Raw genomic sequence first — 23520 nt, forward strand, 5'->3', positions numbered from 1 at the left:
GTCGGAACTGCCCGGTTCCGCGCTGCCGGTGCTACAGGCGCGGAGCGCAGGTGCCGCGGGACGGGCGGGCCACGGGGCAGCGCCGCCGCCCCTCAGCCGCAGCTGGGGCGCCATCGCCCCCTGGCGGCGGCCGCTGGCGGCGGGAGGCGCGGGCGGGCCGGGGCGGCTGCGCGGAACTTTCCGCCGGCGCGCGGGTCCGGCCTGCGGAGCGGGGAGCGCGGAGCGCGGAGCGGGGCCGGGCTGCGGGGGCCGCCGCCGCCCCGCCGAGCACCGCCCGCCTTCCGCAAGGCTCCGCGGGACCCCCTTCTCGGCCGCGGAATTAAGGGGAAAAAAAAAACACCCAAAAAAAAAGTCAAAAAAAATCTTGGTTTTTCAACTTTTTTACTTTCTGGCCGCTCCCCCCACCCCCTTCCCCCCCTCTTCTCCCCCCCCGCCCCTCTCCTCCCAACCTCCTCCCGAAGCGGCGGGGCGGGAAGGAGCGTCTCCGGTCTGCAACACCAAAGCATGGCGGAGCCTGGCGATGAGAACCGTCCTCCCCAAAGCATCCAGCGCCTCTGACAAGCCGGAGCCAGAGGGAGAGGGGGTGGGGGTGGGAAAGGGCGGGAGGGGGGAGAGCATGGGAGGGAGGGGGCAGCCAGTCCTTCCCCCTGCACTTGTCAGATGCAGATGGGACTGGCAAAGTTTGTTTGAATAAAAAAAAAAAAAAAAGCTTAAAAAAAAAAAAAAAAAAAAAAAAAAAGGGGACGACCAGGTCGTGGGGGAGGAAAAAAAAAAAAAAAAAAAAAAAAAAAGATCTTAGAAATCCAAAAAGGCTCATCTGGGAAGGAGAGAGAGGAGACCGAGAGGAAGCGGGATGCAACTCAACCTGACGCTGATCTGCATCGTCTTCGGGGGGTTCCTGCCCGACGCCGCGGCCCGGCGGGAGCAGATGGACACGGGGCAGTGCGACCTGCCCCGCTCGGTGAGCCGGGCCGGGCCGGGCCGGGGGCGCGCCGGCCCGCGGGGGATGCGCGCGTGTCCGCGGGGCGCGCGGGGGCCGCGGGGCGCGGGCGGGACGGGGGCGCGCGGGGGGAGCCGCCCGCCCCGCGCACGCGGGCGCGCGTGGCCCCGCAGGTGTGGCGGCGCTGCCCCGCGCGTCCCCCGCGGAGGGGCCCGGGGCTGGAGCGGGGCTGGAGGGATGCGGGGCCGAGCGGAGTTCACGGCGGGACCCATCCCCACGCGGGCCTCATGGTGCCCGTGGGCTTTGCTTGCTGCGAACCCGCGTGGGGCTTGTGCGAGGAGAGGGAGAAGCGGGAGCCCCGCTCCTCCTGCCCTGCGGGCGGCCCCGAGGGTGGCATCACTGCCTCTTGCCTTTCTGCTCCTCCATCACTGACCAGCCCCCGTCTTCCCCGCAGCAAGGAGAGCTCAACTCCTTCCTCTGGACCATTCGCCGTGACCCCCCCGCTTATCTCTTCGGCACCATCCACGTGCCCTACACGCGAGTTTGGGACTTCATCCCTGACAACTCCAAGGCCGCCTTCCACGCCAGCTCCAGCGTCTACTTCGAGCTGGACCTCACGGACCCCTACACCATCTCGGGGCTGGCCAGCTGCCAGATGCTGCCCCACGGGGAGAACCTGCAGGACGTGCTGCCCCGGGAGCTGTACCGCCGCCTCAAACGCCACCTGGACTACATCAAGCTGATGCTGCCCCACTGGATGACCCCGGACCAGCGGGGCAAAGGGCTCTACGCCGACTACCTCTTCAACGCCATCGCCGGGAACTGGGAGCGCAAGAGGCCCGTCTGGGTGATGCTCATGGTGAACTCCTTGACGGAGACAGACATCCGCTCCAGAGGGGTGCCGGTGCTCGATCTCTACCTCGCCCAGGAGGCCGAGAGGATGAAGAAGAAGACGGGTGCGGTGGAGCGGGTGGAGGAGCAATGTCACCCGCTGAACGGGCTCAACTTCTCCCAGGTAAGGAGGCTTCTGGGCCTCGTGTCTTATCCCAGGATACGGGGGCCGTTCTTGCACTTCCCTCAGTTGAGGGGGGTAAACCCCAAGCCTGCTGCAGCAGGGTGGTCACTCGTGGGCCTCAGCTGCTTTTGCGTTGGGTTGCCTGTTCGCTGTCACGCCGATCCGTGCTGCCTGCAGAACCCCTGTGATGTGCGTGGCGAGTGCTGCGTGTGTATCGTGTGTATAATTTATTTGAGAGGCAAATGTCTGGGGTGTGAATGTGTGTGTCTGCTGGCTTGCCACTTGTGAGGGAAACTTCCGTGCTGCCCATCCTGCCCCGGAGCTGGGTAAAAAGTGATTTGTTTTTTGTTTGTTTGTTTGTTTTGAAGTAAAGCAGCTCTGTGGTACTTGTCAGGAAGAGGATGAGGCATGAACAATGAAAATAAAGATTTCAACATTGTTCAAATTGATTTAAGTACATGCAAGCTGTCAGTCCTCTTTTTAGTGGTCACTCCGGGTCAAAACAAAGTGGCTCATGTTGCCCTTGTACCGGGGGAAATTAAGTGTGCAATATGCATGGGTTTATTTCATTTTAGAGCAGGTAAATTTCAGCAAACAGAAAAGGATGTAGGTTAAGAAACAAAAGTTATTGGTGTAACTGGACTCCGGAATTCTTTCTATGGATTTAGCTTTAAACAACCAAATACTAAGCCATGAGATCTATTTCATTTCAGTGGATTAATCAGGAACACAGTAACAGCTATTGACTTTGCTTTGTGGAACTGTTTATGTGAAATGAGATTTACGAGAAATTGAGGAAATGAATGTGTGTGGAAGAAAACAAATAATCCAGGAGAGATTTAAGATGGTGTCAGTTACTGCTATGATATTTCATTTTTAACCTGCTTTTAGTCATTAGTTTTGGATCAGTCTATTTCCAGCCTTATCTTACTGTCCTGCTTTGACCAAAAAAATTCTTGCTGATATGGGAATAAGGATTAAAGGACTAATCTTCGGTGTGATTAAAATGTCCTTAGAGTGCCTTCACCCCCTGCTCCCCTGAAGTCCAGTAGGAACTATTTGAAAGGGGAAAAGTCTGGTTTATTGGATCGTCCAATATTTCAGCTAGGAGTTTTAACTCTGCATACAGCCTTCAGATTGTTGCATACTCTTTTGAATGTATTTCCTTGTTTATCAACAAAAATAATTTAAAGAAAGCTCCTCTGGACCTTTGCATTTTTTAACATGTATCCAAATCAAGGAATTCGTTTTACACTGTTCTGTCTGAAAGGTTTAAGTGCCTGTCCTCTCTGTTGAGCTGCTTCTTTAAGGTGAGGTAAAAATAATTAACCATTCCAGACATCCTATAGTGTTTGGTTGTATTAGGTCAAAAATGGCAGTTAGAATCAAACACATGAAAGCACCTAGTTAAAATTGTACCACTTGGAAGCCTTTTAAATGTGAATCATACTACATTTCTTTCTTTTTGGAGAGTGAGCAACAGAGAAAGGAAAAGGGACAGAGTACAAAACTCACTTCTGGTCTTAACCATAATTGTTTCTCTGTCCAACTTTTAAATAGAAACAAAATTTTCCCATTCATTTTTCTCCAAAAATAATCTAAAAAAGAACAGCAAAGGTATTACCGCTATTGGCAAGCAAAGGACAGTCATTTATGCAAAACATTTGTGCTGATTAAAATAATACATTCCATTTTAATTGTTAGAGAGAATTAACAAAGTTGCTGAAATAGATCAGTGTTGAGGAGCAATTTTCCTAGATTGAAGCTTTTTCTGGGAACAAGGCCACCAGAACAACAGGAGACGAAATTAAACAAAACAAACCAGATATTTATTTTCTTGCTTCCTCTAGATTTCCATGCATCCTGACACCTGGCTAGTTGTTTAACAATAGTAATTTGTAATGTTATCACACCGTCTGGCAGTCCTACTGCTTGGTGTATTACTGTGCTAATTTAGAAGAGTGGATTACTATTGCAAGGTTTCACCTCCCAATTCCAGGTCTTGGAGCCTTCCTTAGGCAGCACGTAATTAAAACACACTAAAATGGAAATCAGAAATTGAGCAGCTTTTGTCTCGCAGGGTGTTTGCACAGTTTGATGAGAACATCTGTGATAAATTATAGTCCCAAATCTGCTAAGGGCGTCAGCAGTTTTTTACCTGTTTTCAGCATTACTGTTACAGGAACACCGCACATTATTTCTGCCGTCAGAATTCACATTTTAGGACTGTGCCTTGCTGAATCATGTCAATGCTTTTGTTTCCCACGTCCCCAAAGTCCAGTATTTTTGCCCTAAGCAAATTAAAAAAAAAAAAAAAAAAAGACAAAAAAACCTTTTTTTTCCACTTCTTCTCCTCAAAGGCAGCTTTGTGCTACTGCAAATATTTAATCTGACTACATACACCAAATCTGTTAATCTGATACTGTGAGGAGGAGGAAATCTAGGAGTGGTCCCGGTGTGGTACTTGGTTTTGATCTGCTCTGAAAGAAAGTGGATACACTTGCATTTTTGACCAGGAACGATCTTTGAAACGTTCTGTGCGTGGCTTTGAAATGTTGATTGTCTTAGACGGATAAAAAGATTAAGGTGGCTCATATAATTAGCTGCTTCCTGGAGAGCCAGCTCCGGCAGGTATGGCAGGGTGCATTGTTTTCTATTGTAAACCCCAAAACTTTGTAGTTTGATGCTCTGCTCCCCCTGAAAGCCTTGCACAATGTTTCCTGCTGCTTTTCCACATCACTTCCATCCTCCTGCCTCCTGCTGACCAGCCGCTCTCCTGCTTGGATCCTGGGGGGAAGTGTTATCCCACCTCCTGGGACTCCGGCAGCTGCTGGTCACTCAAAGTCCGGGCCCAGGGTATGGCAGAGCTGGTGTCAAGGTGTCTGAATCCCAGCAGTGTTGGGGTCTGGATGCAGGGGAGTTCATAGCAGGTTTGGGTCAGGTTGAAATTTTACTGCTCCTTGGTATTTGAAGTTTCAGGGTTTTCATGGATGGTGGGACAGGAAGAGCTGAGGCAAGTGAAGAAGAGGAAGCAGACAAGTATGTCCGACAGCACTGATGTTTATGTAGAGGGTGGCCAGAAAAGAGCAAAATCAAGTTGGCCAGGGCTGAGAACTGATAAGGGGCAGGTGACATTCCAGGCCTTCTTGTGGAATCCTGGCAGAGGCACTGCAGCCACTACTGGCTGTGAGGACTCATGCAGTGTCCCCTGAGGGTGGGAATAGGGCTAAGTTTTCTCTCTTCTTTGGGACCCTCGTATGGGTCCGTGATGGGAAGCTTTCCCCAGGCTGTTGTTGGAGTAAGGAGAATTGTGATGGTGGCTCCTGCAGCTGCTCAGGTCTTTTGCATCCTCCTTGATGGCCCAGTGCTGTCATGGGACCCCCATGACTCTGGAGTGATTGCAGTGTGTCCCCACTGAAGGTCTGTACAGTCAGCAAGGGCAAGGTCTTACTCCTCTCCCCAAACTGCTGGTCCCTAGGAGGGGGGGGATGAGTGCCATCTCTTGCTTGTGTTTGATCCTGTTTCTCAGCAGGATCTCCATTCCCCGACAGTGTTCACAGCCCTTCCTCCACGTTAAAATCCCTTTCCCATCCCATCCCAAGCTTGTTCTGCTCAGGAACAGTCTGCATTCAGCTCATTGCAGATGCCCTGCATCCCAAGGTTTGTTGGGGGAATTTTGTGTCAGGGTCCAGCTTCATGCCAGCCTGTTGGTAGGGAAGCTGTCAGGCCGGTGGGGAGCTGCCAGCACTCCCTTTCTCCCCTTTGGCTGTTTGGGAAGCCCTGACTCTCGTCTCTTGCGGCTGGTATCATTTCCAACTGCAGGGGGAGATGTTAAATATCAAACCAGCGTTGATTGGATCAGAGACAGCCTCAAAGAAAGAAACCTCAGACTGTGCCAGATTAAACTTCACACTTCACCATTCTCCACCTTTCATTTCTTTGCCGCCTCGTTCTCTGCGCAAATAAACCTCATCTCCCCGCTTTCTACCAATGAGACAGCATTCATGGGGCAGGAATGACTCTGTTAACAAAATCAGTCTTAATTTCCCAGGTCCTGCTGTTCCATCAAACCCTGGGACATGGCAGCTTTGATTACTCTGGTGATAGGATTAGGGGGGGGAAACAAGTGCTGGTTAATAAAAGGCCGACGGGTGGTCCATCGTGTTGGTCACTGACAGCTCTGCAGCCTCGAAGCTGGACCTTCAGTGGCAAAACAGTAATATACACAGTAATGTATAGGCAGGGCCACATCCTGGACATTCTCTATTCAATCTGCCCTGTCCCCTTGAAAAAAGAAACATTTCTGTGATCACAAAGCCAGGATTCTCCAAGCTGACAGGACCAGTGTAACTGACTTCAAGAGGAATTTACTTGTTTGTCCTAATGAAAGGTTTGGGCTCACAGTTCTCTGAACTGAATTAAGGGGCTCAGTTTCAGAGCTAGCTGACTTTTGATAGTCTGTATAGTTTATATGAGGGAGTTTCACTGATTCTTTTTTTTTATAATTTTTCAAATAAAAGTGGGTTTTGCCTTGTAGAAATGGCACTTTCTTGCTTTTATAGAATTTCAGGCTTTGTGAAGAGAGCAGGAGTCATCAAAAACAGCATTACCTGTTTTGACTGCTGAATGTTCTTGAAAGAAATGTTGTTAAAAGGGTTTGATTTCACATAGCTATACGTAGTGCACATAGTTTTCAGCTTGCTGGCTTTTGTTAAACTGTCACTCCCTTCACCCTCTCATGCCCCAGGGTGAAAAAATTCCCCCAGCAAAATTAACCTCAGGGTAGGAATTCATACAGCAAAACCAGAAATTGTTCCATTTCATTCCCTTTAAATACAAGTGGGACCTGCTTTATGTGGGGGCTTTATGCCCCACTCTTCACCAGGGGAACTGTTGAGGATGAAACCATGCAAATATTAAAACTCCAGTAGTGGCAATAACACCTGAAAGGATCATCAGCTGGTGTTTTATAGCTGTACCCACCTGTAGGTGTTGCTCTCTACAGGCAGTGGCTGTGTGCTCCTGCCCCACAGCCCCTTGGAAGGCTCATCCAGGCATTTGATGCCTATTAAGGAAACAACCAGTCACTAATGATGGCTCAAGAGGCAGCTGGCAATTCATCTGTTTTATTTATTGTGTATATAACTGCCAGAAGTGTTTGTACAGCAGGTCAGGGATGAGCCCTTCCTTTCCCTCTGATCCTTCACACCTCCCCTGGTAAAATCCAAGCCCAAGGCAGGTGTACCTGTCCCCCATGAGCAGGTCTGCGGGATTCTGCTCGTGGATTTGTTTGCAAAATGATGGGTGCTGCCTGTGATTGGTATTCGGTGGGAATTACATCCTTGTAAGATGGGCCTTGAAAGGGAAAAATCCCCAGAAAACAGTCTGACAGACACTCAAAGGAGTCCCTACTGTACCTGAGGCTGCTTAACTTTACCAGTGTATAGAAGTCAAACAGCAGAATTGTGCCATTTTTTCTTTGTATATCTTTGTCACCTCAGAGCTGCTAGCCCAGTAGGTACAAAAGCCCCTGTTTAGTAAATGGTATTTTCACAGTGATGATTTTCAATCTGTTTATTTGCTGTCACTTTGTGATGCTGGTGCAGCAGCAGTCAGAACAAGTTCTTTGCTTATAAACAGAATGAACCATTGACCTTAAAAACCTCAACTTCAAGTACAGTGCAACCTACAGTCCTCAGAAAGTCTTTAACAGCCTCCCCTCAGCTCCCTAGTGAGTAGCAATCCACATTACAAACCCAGCCCACATCATTTGGGCGAGTCAGAGGTTCCTGGATTGCAAAGGCCAGAAATGATCTTAAGCAAGGGCACTCACTCACCTTGCACTCCTGCAGAGGGGAGATGAGTGGCAGGGCTCCTGGCAAAGCGTATTTGGGGACTTCAGAGGGACATACTGTAAAATAACAGGTTTCCCCTGTGCTAGGCTTTGCACTGCAAACCCTTATTAATCTTTAGATGAGACAGGTAAAAGGCAGAAGAAATCACAGTGTTAACTGTTTGAGCCAAGGGAACTTGGTGTGATTTTTTTTCATCTTTTGGTCTTGTTAGTGAGGTTCTCTGCCTGTTTGAATGAATGACTGTAAACTGACATCCTCAGAGCACAGTGTTTAGGTTGTAGCGTAAAAATGGAGATTTTCAGCAATGACTGGTGTTTTAGAAACTTTATTGTTTTTAACTTTCAAGGGTCAGTGTTAGAAGAGCCCCATGTTGTAGGGAAACATATCTGCCTTGTGTTCTCACACTTTCACAAATCCCTCTTCCAAGGAGACAACGAGTACAGATGCTCAATGCCACTATACTTAAAATCTGCAGAAAATACTGTGTGTTGATGACAAAATTTCAGTATCTTTGTGAAGCTCTCAAATTATTTCTGTTGCACTTACTAAGACTTTTTTTTCTGAACATTACAACAATTTTTGAACTTAATATTCCTTCTGTATTCCTTCCCAAAAGCAATATAGTTTCCAGCTCACTTTAGACCCCAGAAATTAAATGGTATCTGCAGAGCTTAAAACTGCAGATATCTGTGTTTGAACTTAATACCTCAGTTCTTACGCTGGATTGGAGCGAGACTATGCCCTCTGCAGAGTGGGAACAGACATGCAACTAACCTGTAAGACTGGTTGTATCCATCACAACAGCTGGTAGTTATGCTGTTTCAACACCTCCATGAATTCCCTTTTTCTGGTGCTCAAGAGAACAATATGGTTAGCCTTTTATTATTGTTACTGTTTATTGGAACTAATTGTCATTTAAAGGCACAGAGAATGAAAAGTGACCTGGTTAATACCTGTCAGAAGCTCAAGCAGGAATTCACACTCATGTCTGCTGCTTTTATCACTAGTCATTCCAACAGCAGTCCTTCACATTTGGATTTCCAATATTTTAGAGCTTCTTGTGCAAGTAATTTCAGGACTTCTAGCGCAATATAAATGAAAGTTGGTAAAAACTGTAAATTAAACCCATGTGCTCAGCATTTTGAAATGGATGTTGTATGGCTTGGGGAGGCTCATTAGCAAAAGTATTTTTAGTTTGAAAGAGATCAAAGACTCAAGATTTTCCACTCTGAGGGTCATTTAGCATAGTCCTGGACACCCCATTTCTCATCATACATAAACTCCCATTGGCCAGTTATACCTAAAGAAATCATCATCCCTGAAATATTGTAATTAGATTTATTATCAGTGGACCATTGCTGGTCACCTCTGTCCGGGCACTGCAGCAATGCACAGGGGTTGAAGAGTGTTGCAGATGTCAAAAACGAGTTTTATTCCTGACTTCCTCAAAATCAGGATTGCAGTCCAAGCCTGTGGATAGCACTGTAAGAAGTCACAGACCAAATCCTGTACATTATACCCATTCCAGAGAATCCCTTGAAGCCAGGGAAAACCCTGAACCATTCCCAGAAACTCCTAGTACCACACAGAGAAAGGATTGTAAAAAAAGAAAAAGAAACTAAACTGATTTCTTCTTTTGCTAGGCTCAGTTATTGTGGAAGTTATGAAGCTTTCCACATGAATTCCAGCCCAGAGATTCTTCGTGCTTGGGTATCCAAAAAAATAGGATTTAGCAAAATAGGAGTTAGCAAAGATGGGGTAAAAAGCTAGGAATTCAGTCATAGGCAGCATGTTAGCTGTATCAGCATATGTTTCCCCCAGATTTAATTAAGCTTGCTTGCTGCTTCTGCCCTAACTCTTCCATTGGGGCACTTGTTGGGAGACACAGATATCTCCAATACATAAAACAGAGAAGAAGCTGCCTTCATAGAGCAAAGCAATATTCATCAGAGTCCCTTAGTGAGCCAAGGAATGAGAAAAAGGAAACAAATCTTACAGTTATTTTCTAACCTCTTTCCATTTTAATAAAAGTCAAGTTACGAGGAGCACAGGAAAGGTATTTCTTTCAAGTAGGCGGTTCTGTGTCTTGAAAGTATGCCCTCAATATTTTAGAGACTGTACTAATTCCAAGGTCTCCATTAGGCTCCCTCACTTTTGTTAACAATCAAAATGAAGACTGATTATTCTCTGTATGCTTTCTGCCACCGCACAAATTTAGCTCTCCTTTGATTTCTTGCAGCCTTTTCCTATTACAGGTGACAGCATAATAGTGATGGGGAATATTTATTTAAATGTGAGACCAAGTGCTCACAGTGCAGGAGTTTGCAGAGTCAGCAGAGAGGGAGAGGGCAAAAGAGTGATTTGAGAAACATGCCCAAATTTTTGAAGGCCTTTATATTCCTGGCATGTGATTGATCTACAGTTTTAGAAATGATGACCGAGGTAAAAGTTTTGCCAGAAGGAAGTGTGATGGGACGTCCCAATGTGTCTTGTTGGTTCTAAAGCACTGGTAAAATCATCACAGCACTATTAATTTGTGAACATGCTAAGCCTAACACCATGAGAGGAGCTAGTCCTGACGTACTGGCAGTCAAATGGGATGCTGACTTGTAGTTTGCTTTCAAGCTGAGGTAATGCTTTATTTTTGGGAGGCAGGAGAGGTGCAAGTATGAAAAAAGGGCCTAAAAATGTTGTTTTCATAAGAGTTAATGATACAAAAAGCCCTTCTTTTTCATAATGAAATTCCTGATTAAGACAGGAAAAAGCTAGAAAGAACATTCTCGAAAAAAGCTCATTATCTGCCTGCTGGAGAAGATAACTCACTTGCACCCAGAACTGAACAAAGTCAAGTTTCTAATACAACATTATGGCCAAAACAATTCTATTACAGCTTAGCCTACAAACAACTGGGATGCAGTTCAGCTCCTTCAGCATTTCTCCCTTCCACTTACAGAATAGCAGTGAGAAAATACCTCATCAGTCCATGAGACAAGGTTATACCATCCTGAAATAATCCAGGTGTTTTGGTGGCAAGATGAAGCTCAGAGGCTCAAGGCAACAGGCTTTTGCAGGCATGAAACACTGTCCAGCTTTATGGATCAGCTTGTCCCTGTCTGCAGACTGGCACTGGCCAGCTTTTTACCTAGCTAATTGTGTGAGGTCAGAGAGGATTTTCTTTATTAACTTGAGTGGCTTGGCTGTGAAATGAGACATACTGTACAGTGTATAACTCAAGCTCGCTTTCAAAGGCATTTTTGTTGAAGCTGGGTATCCAGAGAGATCTGAGCCTTTAACATGTATTCATCTGAAACACACTCTAAAAACTTCGTAATTTAAGGTCAGCATTTGCACTGGTTCATGTTCCAGTAATGGAATAGTGCTTGCTTTAAAAAAAAAAATACTCGGTTTATATCTAAATGTATAAAGTTGGGTTTTTTCCTGAAGATGAAGATGACTGCTCTGAGCGCTTGCTGTGTGTTAGCTGTGGCTGGATAAGCTTGGAAAGGATGTACCCTGTAGGTACTTCAGCAAATTATGGCTCTGAAGTGGAAAGAAAGAATCATTGATGCACTTGTACATTCTCAAAGCCGGAAGTATTAGTCATAGGGAATCACTTGTAGTAGTACCCTTTTGTATTTAAGGAAGTACAAAGAACTACAATCTCCCAAAAGGTGTCGTATTTTGGCATATTTTGGATGGGTTTTGTCATTACTGACAAAGAGATCCCAGCAGAAGATACTCCTAAGAATGCAAAACACAGTCACTAAACCCACACAAGATCCCTTATCACACTCTCTCTAAAGTTGTTGCAGATTCATTTGAATTACACTGGAAAGATTTATCTCATTAATGGAGCACTCTTCATTTTTTAAAATTGAGTTGTTGTGCAACACATCAAATAACAATGTCATAACACATCATAAATCAGTTTGTTCACTGAAGGATTCCACAAGAGTTAATCTAACATCCTGGACACGGTTCATGAGCAGTTAATTTTAGCAGTTCTCTTTGATACATATCAGTTAAGGCAAAGCAGCTCCATCCATTATGGAGTAGAGTCAAAACTGGTTAACGGCAAAGCAAGTACAGACAAAGATTGTTCACAGATAAAGCCTTTGGCAGATCATTCAAGGGATCTTTGCTTTATATATAGAACAATTGTAGCTCTAATACCAGCAGTGCAGACACTCTGGGACAGAGAGAAAATACACACATACACATACACACCAAACCACAGAAGAAAACCACACGCATCACTTGGTACTTGAGTCTAACAAGAAAGTCAAGCTAAAGTTCACCAACCCTGACGTAGCTACCAAAGAGCTCCCTGGCAAGCAATGAGACGGGAAGAACCACCCCCAAAAAAGCATTCAGGAATTATTCCCATTGTCAGTGTGGGAGAAGCTGAGAATGTTTGATTTGAAACACAAAGTCATCCAGCAGGCTGCCAAATGCCATTTATCTCAAGGTCACACAACGTAAACAAACCAAGGGTCACCTCCAAAGCAGGAGGTAGCTGAAGAAGAGTAGGGGAAGGGATTCCTCTCTTTTCCCTATGAATGTTTGGCATGCTACTGACAACGTTTTGAGGCCTGACACTCCTGACGAGTCTGGTACATTAAGAGCAATATAACACAGCAAAAGCAGAGAATAACAGCTGAATGTGGCATTAAGGAAGGGAACATGTTTTGAGACCAAGCCACTAAGCTGTCAAGCATTTTCTGCAAGAATTAATCAGGGATGCTAATTAGAAAGGAAAACTTCAGCAGGAAAAAGAATTCTCTTGGATGCTTAAGTTTGAAAAATTAATCCCTGTTATGCAGTAGGGACAAACAATGTTTATTTACTGTTCAGCTGAGTGGTTGCGTGAATTTTTCTGTTCTTCTAAAACGTGAAGTATCACAACCTTCTTACACTTTTTAAGAGAACAAGTTTAGCAACTGTCACATCAATAATCCATCATAATCAGTCAGGGAAGGAAGAGGTGTGTTTTCCCAAGAGTACTTAGACCTGAGGGTGTACCTTGGAATATAACTATGGGAGAATCCCAAAAGACTTGGCACCTGTTCCTGGGGTAGAGCTCTGTGAAGTTCCTGTTAAATCAAACAAGTTGACAATCCTTGTACTGGGAACCCAAAACTGTATCTCTTGAAACCAGGCAAGGTGTCTTTTCTGCTGGTTTATGCAGAAAGGAATTTCATGTAGATAAATAATTTATCAAGAGAACGAGGGAGAAAATAAAAGTTTGTCAATGTTCTTCTAATTAATTTATGATTTTGATAGACTTTAAAACCAGACTGAGTAGAGTTACTTGTGATTTCATGCTGAATTTTTGATGCCATGGAAAAAAGTGAACTAAAGTAACTACGTCAGAGGGAGAGTTTCAAACTAAAAGTGTTTCGATTCAGCCAGCACCCTTGAGGTGACTCTGCAGAGTCCTGTACATCTGTATGGCCTGAGCACCATTCCTTCCAAACAGACGGGAAGCAAGCTGGGCATGTGGAAAAGGAACCCTGAGTCTTTGTATACACAAATATACACAGATAATTTTATACCTGTAGGCCTTAAATAATGTGTTCGAAACTGAGGCACGACTTCAGAGGCTGAAATACCCCAATTACATTACTACCTCTGGGGCTAGGACTGTGATTTTTCCATCTATAAATTTCTCTTTCAACCTTTCAACTTATTTAGTGCTCTTAGAAAAAGAAAAAGAAATATTTGTATACAGAGGGGCTAGAGTTGATGAGATGGTGATGTGAAGGGGACATATGGAGAAGTCCAGGCTGATTGTGAGCTCCAGAACCTATAGCTCTTTGGGCAAGGGACTATGGGACACATCTTCATCCCTTGGTGAACAGAGTGGCTCCGTCCCTCTTTGCTATTTTATCCCCTAATGGAACTGATTTTTTCAAATGCAAATGGTCTTGAAAAATGGCAGAGAGCATAGACTTGCATCGCTAGCAATGAACCAAAGGCTTGTGTGTTGCAACAACCTTTGTTGAGGGATTGTCGTGTTGAAAATCCGCTGATTTTGGCACAGGCTGGAGAACTCAGCAGTTCCACTTTGCATGTCCTGCCATCATTCAGCAGGCAGACCCTCTAGCTAGACATCGCAGTAGGGCAGCCAGTTGGCTTCTCCCAACCTCCTTAGGTTTCCAGATGTCATAACAAAATGAGAGAGAGAGACTTAGCCATCTTCCATGTGTTTATGCTGGAGCTGCTAGGCAGAGACCAAGCCACAACACTGCACAGCTTTTCAAAAAGGACTTAATAGGCCTCTCTGTAAACAGATCTAAATATTTGCTCCAGTGACATTTATCGCATCACACGTCTGGCGCAAGTGTTTCGTCCTTGTTTTGCTTGCATGTTTGGATTCTCTTATAAACATTAATGAAGTGCTTGAATACAAATGAATAATCCTCCCCCTTTCTTCCCACCCTGGAGGGGAGGGGAATGGGAGGGCATGAAGTAATAATAGTTCAACCTTCAACCCGTAATTGCTCGGTACATTTTGATGACAGTTTTCTTTCTCACATGCTTTAAAAGACTTTATTCGGCGTGTACATCTATGCAGAAGGCACTGCACCTTTCTTCAAAGGCAGCTGCAGCTGGAGTTGGAGTGGGGGGCACTTAGCAGGCAGCACCGTGTCATTTGATGTTTTAGCAGTCGTAGCAAGTTGATTTGCTGCTGGGTTCCCAGCAGGCTGCTAGAATTCTGCCCCATCTACAAGGCTTTTAACAGAGGATATATTCAATATATACTTTCCTAGGTGGCTGCTGTTGAGCTGGACAGAGTAATGGGCCTGATGCACCTTAAATCTAACTCCATTTGACAGTTTGTCTACCTTTTGCTGGAGATCTGGGGTCATTCAATAGGTATTTTCCAATTACCTACAGCTTCAGTGACGGGAGACAGTGTGTTTTCAAGCAGTCCCTTCTGGTCTTTCAATGCCTTTATGGAGGCCCTAGAAAGTTGTTGTCTTGGTCCTACTTTTGATTTTGTCTCTAAAGGAGAAGGAGAGTGTGGGGTAAGGAAAGACTGACCAAAGCTTGTTTCCATAGGTGGCTTCTGTGGACACAATCTGTAGAAGATTATTCTGTTGTCTGGGGTATGAGAACATAAACCGAGTGTATTAGAAGCCTGTTTCCTGATCCTAAGAGGGGCGAAGTTGTGAAACAGATCAAGGCATCATCCCTGAACCTGTTCCAGGCTGAGAAAACATTGAGTATCTCATTCCTGTGTGGGAGCAGTTATATTACTGCTCCATTCTCCCTGTGCAGTTCAAAATGTCACAATGTCTTCCATGAGCAATAAATTACCATCATCTCCTGCCAGGTGGGACAGTGCTTTGCTCAAGACTTTACTAAGTATCTTTAGTTTCTGCAGCTGGGCTTGTAGGAGCAGTGGTTTGGCTTGCTTGGAGCCAGTAATAAAAGAAATTTTCTTTTAGTCATGAGGGGCTCTTCAGAAATTCCCTGAACTCATGCAATGAAGCTCTCAGCTCTTTGTTAAGAGCAAAACTGCTGCATTTAAGCTGTCGGACATAAAAGAAGTAATCAATACCCAGAAAGTAATCAAAAGTTCATTCTTCAAGTGGTCTTTAAGGAAAAAATTATCCTGTACAAGACATCTGTGGGTTTGTTGTGTGCAATAGTACTAAGTGCAAAGGATTTATGTCCCAACAGTCAGGCTTTGGGAGGTCAAGACCAATACCCAAGAGGAAAAAAATGCATATGTTTCCTTCATCTGAGTGATTAGGTATAAAATGGGTTAAAAATTAATAATGTCTTTGGTTCAGCATGTATATGAAACCATTCAGTCTGCACATACTTGAGTACTATTAGAAAGTGCCTGTCAACTCCATTAATTACCAAATTGCTTATTCAGTCTATGCATTCCTTGCATAAATCCATATCAACTTTGCCTCTTGTAACAGTGTTTGTTTATATGAGCCAGGACTCTCAATCCTGAGCAGTCTGAAACGCCTCTCGAAGGAATTTCTTCGTCTGCACCTACAGACCCAGGCTAATTGCTGTTCAGAGGATGCTCTGTGGGCTGCTTTTTTGGTGAGGATTGGGAGTCACAAATTTGTCTGAAAACGTGTTCTTTTGTCACTTCTGTCATTAGTAGTAGAGGTAGAAGAGACTAAAATCATTACTGTTCTCAGCAGCTGTGAAGTGCAGACTGGAAAAAAACAAAAAAATTGGAGGAAGGGGTAGAAAAAAGAATTTGCTGATATTTTTGTCATCCTCTTTCTGATGTGCCAATACTAATGGAGGTTGTTTTCTTTTTTTTTTAAGTGAACTTACAGTTCACTGTACATTCCTTTGTCCCCGTCGCTCAAGCATTCTGCCTTTTGCTCATTTGCTGGAACACAAACATGGAAGTGTATTTGGAACTAGCTGGAGCCTTAAAAAAACAAAATTAAGGCAAGCTGCCAGATCAAAATCTAATACACAACATATGTTTACAGGGTTATAGTCTCTTGCCATGCTGGCTTTAACAGCACTCCAGTGTGAAGTAGAGTTAATGCCTTCCAAGATCTTTTATCATCCATCGTGCTTATCAAAGCAGTAAAAATAGTGGTTTTAGTTCATCAAATGTGCCTTTCTTCTTCTCTGAAGTCCTTTGAATTCCCTGCCACATTTGGGATCAATGGAAGAGTATGTCCTTGGTCTTCTTTGTCCAGTTCTCCTATTCACAGGAACTTATATGCCTCAGGGGTGACCAGGTTCATCCAGCAGTTTGGCAGGCAGCCCGGAATGGGACCCCCAGTTTGAGAGAAGACAGTAATGTTGACCCCCACATGCCTTGAACATTTGAAGTGTAGCTCATGACACTTTATGAGGAGTCTGTGAAGAGTGAAGGGTTGTCCAAGTGTAAAACAGAGGATTGAAGTGAACAAGGTGTTTTAAGCTGACTTGGGCCACCTCAGTTTGTCCAAGTGTAAGAGGTGCCCTTGTGTTTGCTCAAACTCTAGCCATCTTTGGGGAGCCTTCTGTACTAGGCAGAGGCTGGCATTTGGCGTGGCCAGTGAGCCCCACTGAGGTCCTGTGGCTCCTTTTGGGCTGTACCTTACACACTGCTGGTGTCTCTCATCCCATGGTGCCTCCAATGGCACAACGGGACCATTGCTGCTGGAATCTGCTGCAGCGGAGAGCGGACAGCTCAAGGCAAGGACCCGAGTGGCAGTTCAACATGTAGGAGCAGGGTGCAATGGACAGCGCTGCAAGGCAGAGGGAATGGAAAACAGGGACAGGCTCCTGTCACCTCCTGTGGCTGCTCTGTCTGGTGTGCAGTACACGCTGCAGAGCCCCTTCAGCAGCAGCCGGATGCAGCCTGAAATATGCAGAGTCCAGGGAGAATAAACTTGAAGTGTCTGAAAATGTGGGATGGGACAAAGCCTTGGTGGATATATGAGGCTCTGAAATAGCAGTAGCCCCTCACTATTTCTTCTACTCCTTCTCCATATGTGGGATATACCTCTCCGTGATCCATGAAGCATTCTAGGCCAGCTGGACTGCATGAGCTCCACGTGCACTATTCCAAGCTTATCGGGAAAGCTCTATTAGGAGGAGGCAGGAGTTTTCTGGGCCCTTAGAGACAATCCTGACGTGGCCTTTTGTGTTTCAGTTCTCTGCATGCAAGATGGGCAAGATATTAGAGCTATTTATTTTTGGAAAATAGGCCTTTTTTTTTTTAAACAGAAACAGTGCTCATGTAATTTTTTTGTATTTGAGGGAAAAACTGTTCCTTGAAATGTCTCAATTTCAAATTGGAAGAGAAGTTAGAAAAACCCACGAGTCTCATCAGAAAAAGAACAATCTGGTGAGTGACCCAACTGGAAATTTTTGTGCTGTTAGTGCGTAACAATACATTAAAGATAGCAACTTTTCATTGAGATATTATTGTTTTTCCCCACTGAACTGTAGATAGCAACGGAAGTGGAAATCTTGTAGCAGCTCTGGATGAGCAAGGTTGAAGTCCTCCTGTGCCCTCCTTGGTGGGAGCTCTCTAACACAGCTCCAGGATGCCTGAAGGGCAGGGTGACTTTAACTCTATAGAATATAGAAAGTTCTTTACAAGCATCAGGAGAGTAATAGTGCTTTACAGCTTGCTTATAGTATGTAATTGCACCTGATTTGCAGCAAGTCAGGTCTCTGCTCACATCAGTAGTGTCATGCTGTGCATGGTCATTGAAGTTCTTGAAGTACAGCTGAATGACGTGGGAGGCAGGACATGGCAGTTTCACCTCAACATTTCAGCAAGGAGGTCTCTCTTGGATTGTCTTAGCTTGAAGTTCATCTCAGAAATAAAAATCACATACCTGGAAGCCACATAAGCTGTATGTGGCTAAATCCCATATAAATATGGGGTTTGCATCTCTTGCAGCTCCTGGACTGCATTCTTTGTAGCTCAGATGACCCAGATCTCACCAGACAGCCTACTTACCCTTTCACTTGAGACAGGTAGAAGAGGTGGTCATGGTTTGGACTTTGAGGGTTCATCATTTTCTTTTATCTTAATAAATGTTCTCTTTCTATCACTAAGGAGATGGGCTGCCTAGTTCAGCTTTTGAGTCAAAAGTTTAGCCTCCTGCTTGCAATTCTTGTTTGGCTTTGCTGTTTGGTTCTAAGCAATTTCTGTATCTGTTCCCATTCTGTTATGCCTATTTCTGTTTGACTGGTCAGTGCAGAGTAATGTTTTAAGAGAGTCAGTCAGTAAAGTCCATGCTGGCTAATTCCTTGGACACGGTAACTCTCAGGATGATGACCTCTCCCTGACAAAGGCTCTGTTTCCTGTATTTCAGCAATATTCTATGTCCTAACCACTTGCTCTGTGCAGAGAGCATTTGCTGTGTGCTTTGCTGCTGCCCAAATGCAGATGTAGGTTTTGGATTATGAGATTTCAAGTTCTGAGAATGAGCATGGGTTTTAATGCTCTTGATGACACGGCCAAATAGTGTTGTTATGATAAAATTCAAAATTCATCTCTGAAGCACCTCTTTCTAGCGTTGCCTCATGCATTCTCAACTAGCAACGTATTCCTTTGTCTAAGTGACTTCCACAGTTGGAACTTTTTCCTAACATATTTAAGGCTTTCCTTTACTGCTTCCAGATGTAGACTCTTGTTTTACCATTCTTCGACTCTGTAAATATATTTTCTCTGGTTCTAGTACTGCACAGTTATTTGATAGACAAGATCATGCTCTCTCTTTTAGGAGTCATTTATTAAAGAAAGTTTTTACAACTACAGACAAAAAACAGGCTTCTGCAGAGATTGAACTTCAGGGGTTTTGTCTTGTTGGTTAGCCAGGATTCACACCCCTTCTGGGACAGTTCCTAGAGACACCTCGTGGCTGTCAGGAGCTCTACAGAGCGCATTGCGCTCATGTCAAGTTAATTTATTCTAACCCTCAACATCCAGAGTTATTTGAGAAAGAGTTAAGAGTGAGGCTGCCAACTTGCTAATTAAAAACTAGAAATATTTTCAAGTTCTCCTCTGATGGAAACAATTAAGCAAATCTGTTCTAAAATGGAATTACCCCCCAAACCCAACAGCAACACGTTGTCTGCCTGAGTATAATTAAAACTATCGAAGGAAATTTTCTATTCCACGATGAAAGGAATTGTTGGTTAGTTCCTAGATTCCCATACTCCAGTTTATCCTTCCATTCTGTAAGAAGTACAGCAGGCAGCTCCAGAGTACATGGATGCAGTTTGTTGCTGGGATTCTTAGCTTCTCAGTCAAAACCACACTAGTCAGTTCAGAAAAGAAACAAAGCAAACCCCATTCATTCATGAGTTATATGATAAGGTTTGTGCAAGAGAAAGACAGACTGACTTTTGTAGGTTTCAGATCATTCATTAATGTAGAAATTTAAACAAGTTGAGTTCTGGTGAGATTGCTCACCAGGCAATAAGTCTTTCTAATGGTAAGTGAGGAAGACCTTGAATTCACTATATCTCAGAATTGGCAAAGTGTGCAGCCTTTCTTGTATTTGGTACAAACTCTGTGAAAATGGTATTTTAAAGAACAGAAGCCTTTAGAGGAATAAAGTTTATATATAAACCAAGCAGTTTTACTGGGTGTAATTGCTCTAGCCCCAGCTGAATAGGGGTCTTGTGATTACATTAGTCTTATGTGTTTAGATCCAATTATTCAAGATTATACTCACCATAATATAATCACAGTTTCATGTATATATGTACAAATCAAAATGATAGGTAGGAAGGTGAAAATAGTGTTACTTCTCCTTTTCTCAGTGAAAACTGAATCATGCAAATGCTGGAAACCATCTTTCCATAACAGAGGAGAATAGTGTCCTACATATGCTTTGCACAAGGCTTTGCCTGAAATTAGAAGGTCCAAAGAGTCCCTCAAATTCAGCGATTAGTTCCTACTTAGAGATGGAGTAAGAAGGTAAAACAGTCTCAAGAAGAATAGAGTTATGGAAAGTATGAATTCAGAGTGTTTTGCTCTTTATGGTAAATCCCCATCTTCATGAAGGCAGAAACATGAAAGCAATAAAAACTGTTCATCTGCTTTGCTGATTTTTAAAACATCCTGGCTGAGTAGGAGAGTCTTATTACTGAAGATAACAACTCCAAATCAGTAGTAGGACTTCATAAGGATTTTTCTTTTTCCTTGATCAGAACCTAGAACCATCTAGAAAGGTTAGTTATTGTCTGTGTTACCATGCTTGAGCTGAGATTGTTTCTAGGGGCACTTCCACACATTTTCCATAAATGCCCAAGCAGTCTCCTTACACTGGGCCATTACTTCTTTATATTCTGTGGAAGCATACTACACTAGCTAGGGTAACATTCAGGTCTTCCAAGCATTAAGGCTTAAAAAAAGTCGCCATGTTTACTTCAACTTTCCCTTTCTAAATTGCTCTGACAGCCCTGTGCTTTTTTAACTCGTTTTGGGGAATATCCAGTCTGCCATTGGAATTATTTGAATTGTACAGAAAGAAAGGAGAGCCTGTTTCCCTCCGAATTCCATATATTGTGTCGCTGGAGTTTTCATGTTCCATAAACAATGCTCTCTTTTTCTAACCCTCTCCCCCTCCTGCCCATAGCCTGACTTTCTATAATTTTCTTGACATGGACAACTCAGCATTTTTTGTGAAAGCTATGACTGATTTTCTGCAGCTTTACAAACAGGAGCTTGCTGGTGATTTCAAGGGGATCAGGTAGTTTGATGCAAGCGAGACTGGGTCAGGTCTCTGGGACTTCAAACATGTCTCAGCAGTGCATCTAGTTGTGAGTGATTGTTTTCCCTTAAAGCATTCATGATCTCCAATTGGCAAGTCTCCTCTCATAACTAAGGAGATATTTGGAAAAAAGTCGATATTTTAAAATATCTTCTTAATCCCTGTAGAACTCTTGCCACATACAAGCAAGTGGCTTCATTTTTCCACATGCTACTCTTTTTTTAGTTAATAATTCAGTTATTATGTGAGTGAAATCTCAGGAGGTCCTTTGAGTTGCAGGCACTCTACTGTTTAAGTTCATTTCAAGCTAAGTTCATTTTCCTATGAGTCTTTTTAATACTTGAATGGTGTTTCATGGTCTGTCTTTGACGACTCATGAAGCTGGATCCCAGGAGAAAAATCACAGCCTAGATAAGCAGTCATGGTAGATATTGCAAAAGCAGTGGTGCTTGTGTAGCACTTCAGTGGCTTGATGCCTCAGTATATTTTTGTTTCTTTCTTTACCGGGAAGATGGACAATTTCCAATCTTAGCGACCACTCATAGGAAGGATGAATAAGCAGTATTTGGGAATGGAGTCTGATTGGTCACACCCTTGTCTGGCTGTGCTTGTTGGTGTATTTTGCACAGCATTTCTGGAATACTTTTCTGTTGAAGTGAAAGGGTTATTGCAGCATTTGATCTCAGCCTTATAAAGGCTTTAAAAGAAGTGCCACGCTCCTGTAGTCTGGAAGCAGCAACACTGACTATGTGCCATGTCATGGAGAGGGAAAATAACTCCCTTCCAATTTTTGCACTGAACATGAGTGTCACCATAAAGCTCTTGGTTGCTCTTAAACTGCCTTGCAGCCTGACGGCTTTGAGGTGGACCTGAGAGATCGTGGGTTTATGTCACCTAATGCATCCTAATGAGTAGCCGAATTGTAACTGCCATTCCAGCTGTCCCTTGTGGGTTTAACTCATGTAAATGAAAAACACATCTTTCCAATTTACTCTTCAGCTTGAAATATTATATTCTCCTTAAATAATGTGTTTTAATTGCAGGAGCAAGATACTATCTATCTATCTATCTATCTATCTAGCTAGCTAGCTAGCTATGGAAGGAGTGGGTGAGAGCATGCAGGTTGTATATAAAGAGCAGGACTTCTTGGCTGTTTCTTTTCTTCCCCAGTGACCTGTCTTCTCTCACCTGGCTGCTGACAACAGACAGGGAACTGGCCCCAGCTGATCCCAAGGGGTGAGGCAGCAGGTTGAAATGTGTGGTCACCTATCCCAGCTCCCATCTGCTGCAAGATGTGCAGATGGTTGGACACAGCACTCTGAAGCTTGCCCATGCCCACTTGATACCAGTCTGGAGTGACTCTCTCTCTGATTTATGTTGGCAGAGAAGATCAAAACCCAGCTTAAAAATGAGGTGACGGATACATAAAAAAAAAAAAAAAAAAAAAAGAAAGAAAGAAAAAAAAAGAAGTCAGTAGACACTCAGAGGCTGGGAAAGGCTGCCAAACAAGCATTCCTGCCCTTACTTACGATTCTCCACCACATACAACTGGCTGTGTACATCTGGGAGCAGCCAGCATAGTGATCTATTCATAAAGGGCCAAACTCAGGAGCCGACTTGCAAGGCTTGAGTACACTGACTACACATGGAGAAGGTGGAGCGAGGACTCCGAGGGGCTTATTGGAGTTGTGCAGGACAAAAATCCCCTTCTTTCCACCTAGCTAGAGAGCAGGCACATCAAGGGGAGAAAATGGTGGTGTGCTTAGGGCTTTACAGTGAGTTGTGGTACAGCAAGGACAGCAATTCTCCAGTTGAGCAGAGGGTGTAATTTCTGTAATCTGCAGCTGCCTGGGTCCTTGTGAGGGTCCTTGTCACTGCTTGGAGCTCCTGCAGGGATGCTCTGATTTAGATACTGCCCAATGCTCACTACAGTCCTGAAGCAGATAATTTCCAAGTGCTTGAAGAATGTTGCCACTAAGTTCTTAGATAGGCTGGGGAGTATTGCTGCCCTTGCATGTCCTCTCATTGGTACCCTCTTGACATCTGAAGTAATCTCTGATCAGCATCTGAACATGAAAATGCAGTTACAGTTACTCGAAGTCTTTTACAGAAAACCTGTTTGCTTTTAGCTCAATATTGTCTTTTCCTCTACTTTCCTTACCATGTGTTTTATGATAACTTACCTTTGTGAAACAAAGCTGGTTGTGGCACTGAGCAGGTGCTTCTCAGCATTTCAGCTGCTGGCTGTCCATCCCAGGGTGGCAGCTATTTTAAGATGTTAGATCATCACAGGAGTGTGAGTAAAAGTATAATCCCGACTCAGGGTTTGCTCCTGATGTGTTTAAGAAATATCCTACAAGGTAGATTTGTGGCAGCCTTAGATGGGTTGCTTCAAATATGCCGGTTCTGTCAGCATTCCTGATTCCTAAGGTAAGTCAGGCTCTGCCAGATTTCAGCTTTGGGTGATAGGAAATTCAGAAGTCAGTT

At 44.2% G+C, this 23520-nt stretch overlaps 1 protein-coding gene across 1 annotated transcript in view; it reads left to right on the forward strand.

Moving 5' to 3' along the window:
• Positions 1-734: 734 nt before the first annotated feature.
• TRABD2B (TraB domain containing 2B) overlaps positions 735-23520 on the forward strand; it is a 267155-nt gene continuing 244369 nt past the window's right edge. The window contains exons 1-2 of the mRNA XM_040072920.2: positions 735-961; positions 1395-1955. Of these exons, the coding sequence (XP_039928854.1) occupies positions 854-961; positions 1395-1955 (669 nt within the window). The 5' untranslated portion in view covers positions 735-853. The remainder of the gene's footprint in view (positions 962-1394; positions 1956-23520) is intronic.

This window comes from Hirundo rustica, chromosome 9, assembly GCF_015227805.2.
Source record: "Hirundo rustica isolate bHirRus1 chromosome 9, bHirRus1.pri.v3, whole genome shotgun sequence".
In the NCBI taxonomy this organism is placed as follows: domain Eukaryota; kingdom Metazoa; phylum Chordata; class Aves; order Passeriformes; family Hirundinidae; genus Hirundo; species Hirundo rustica.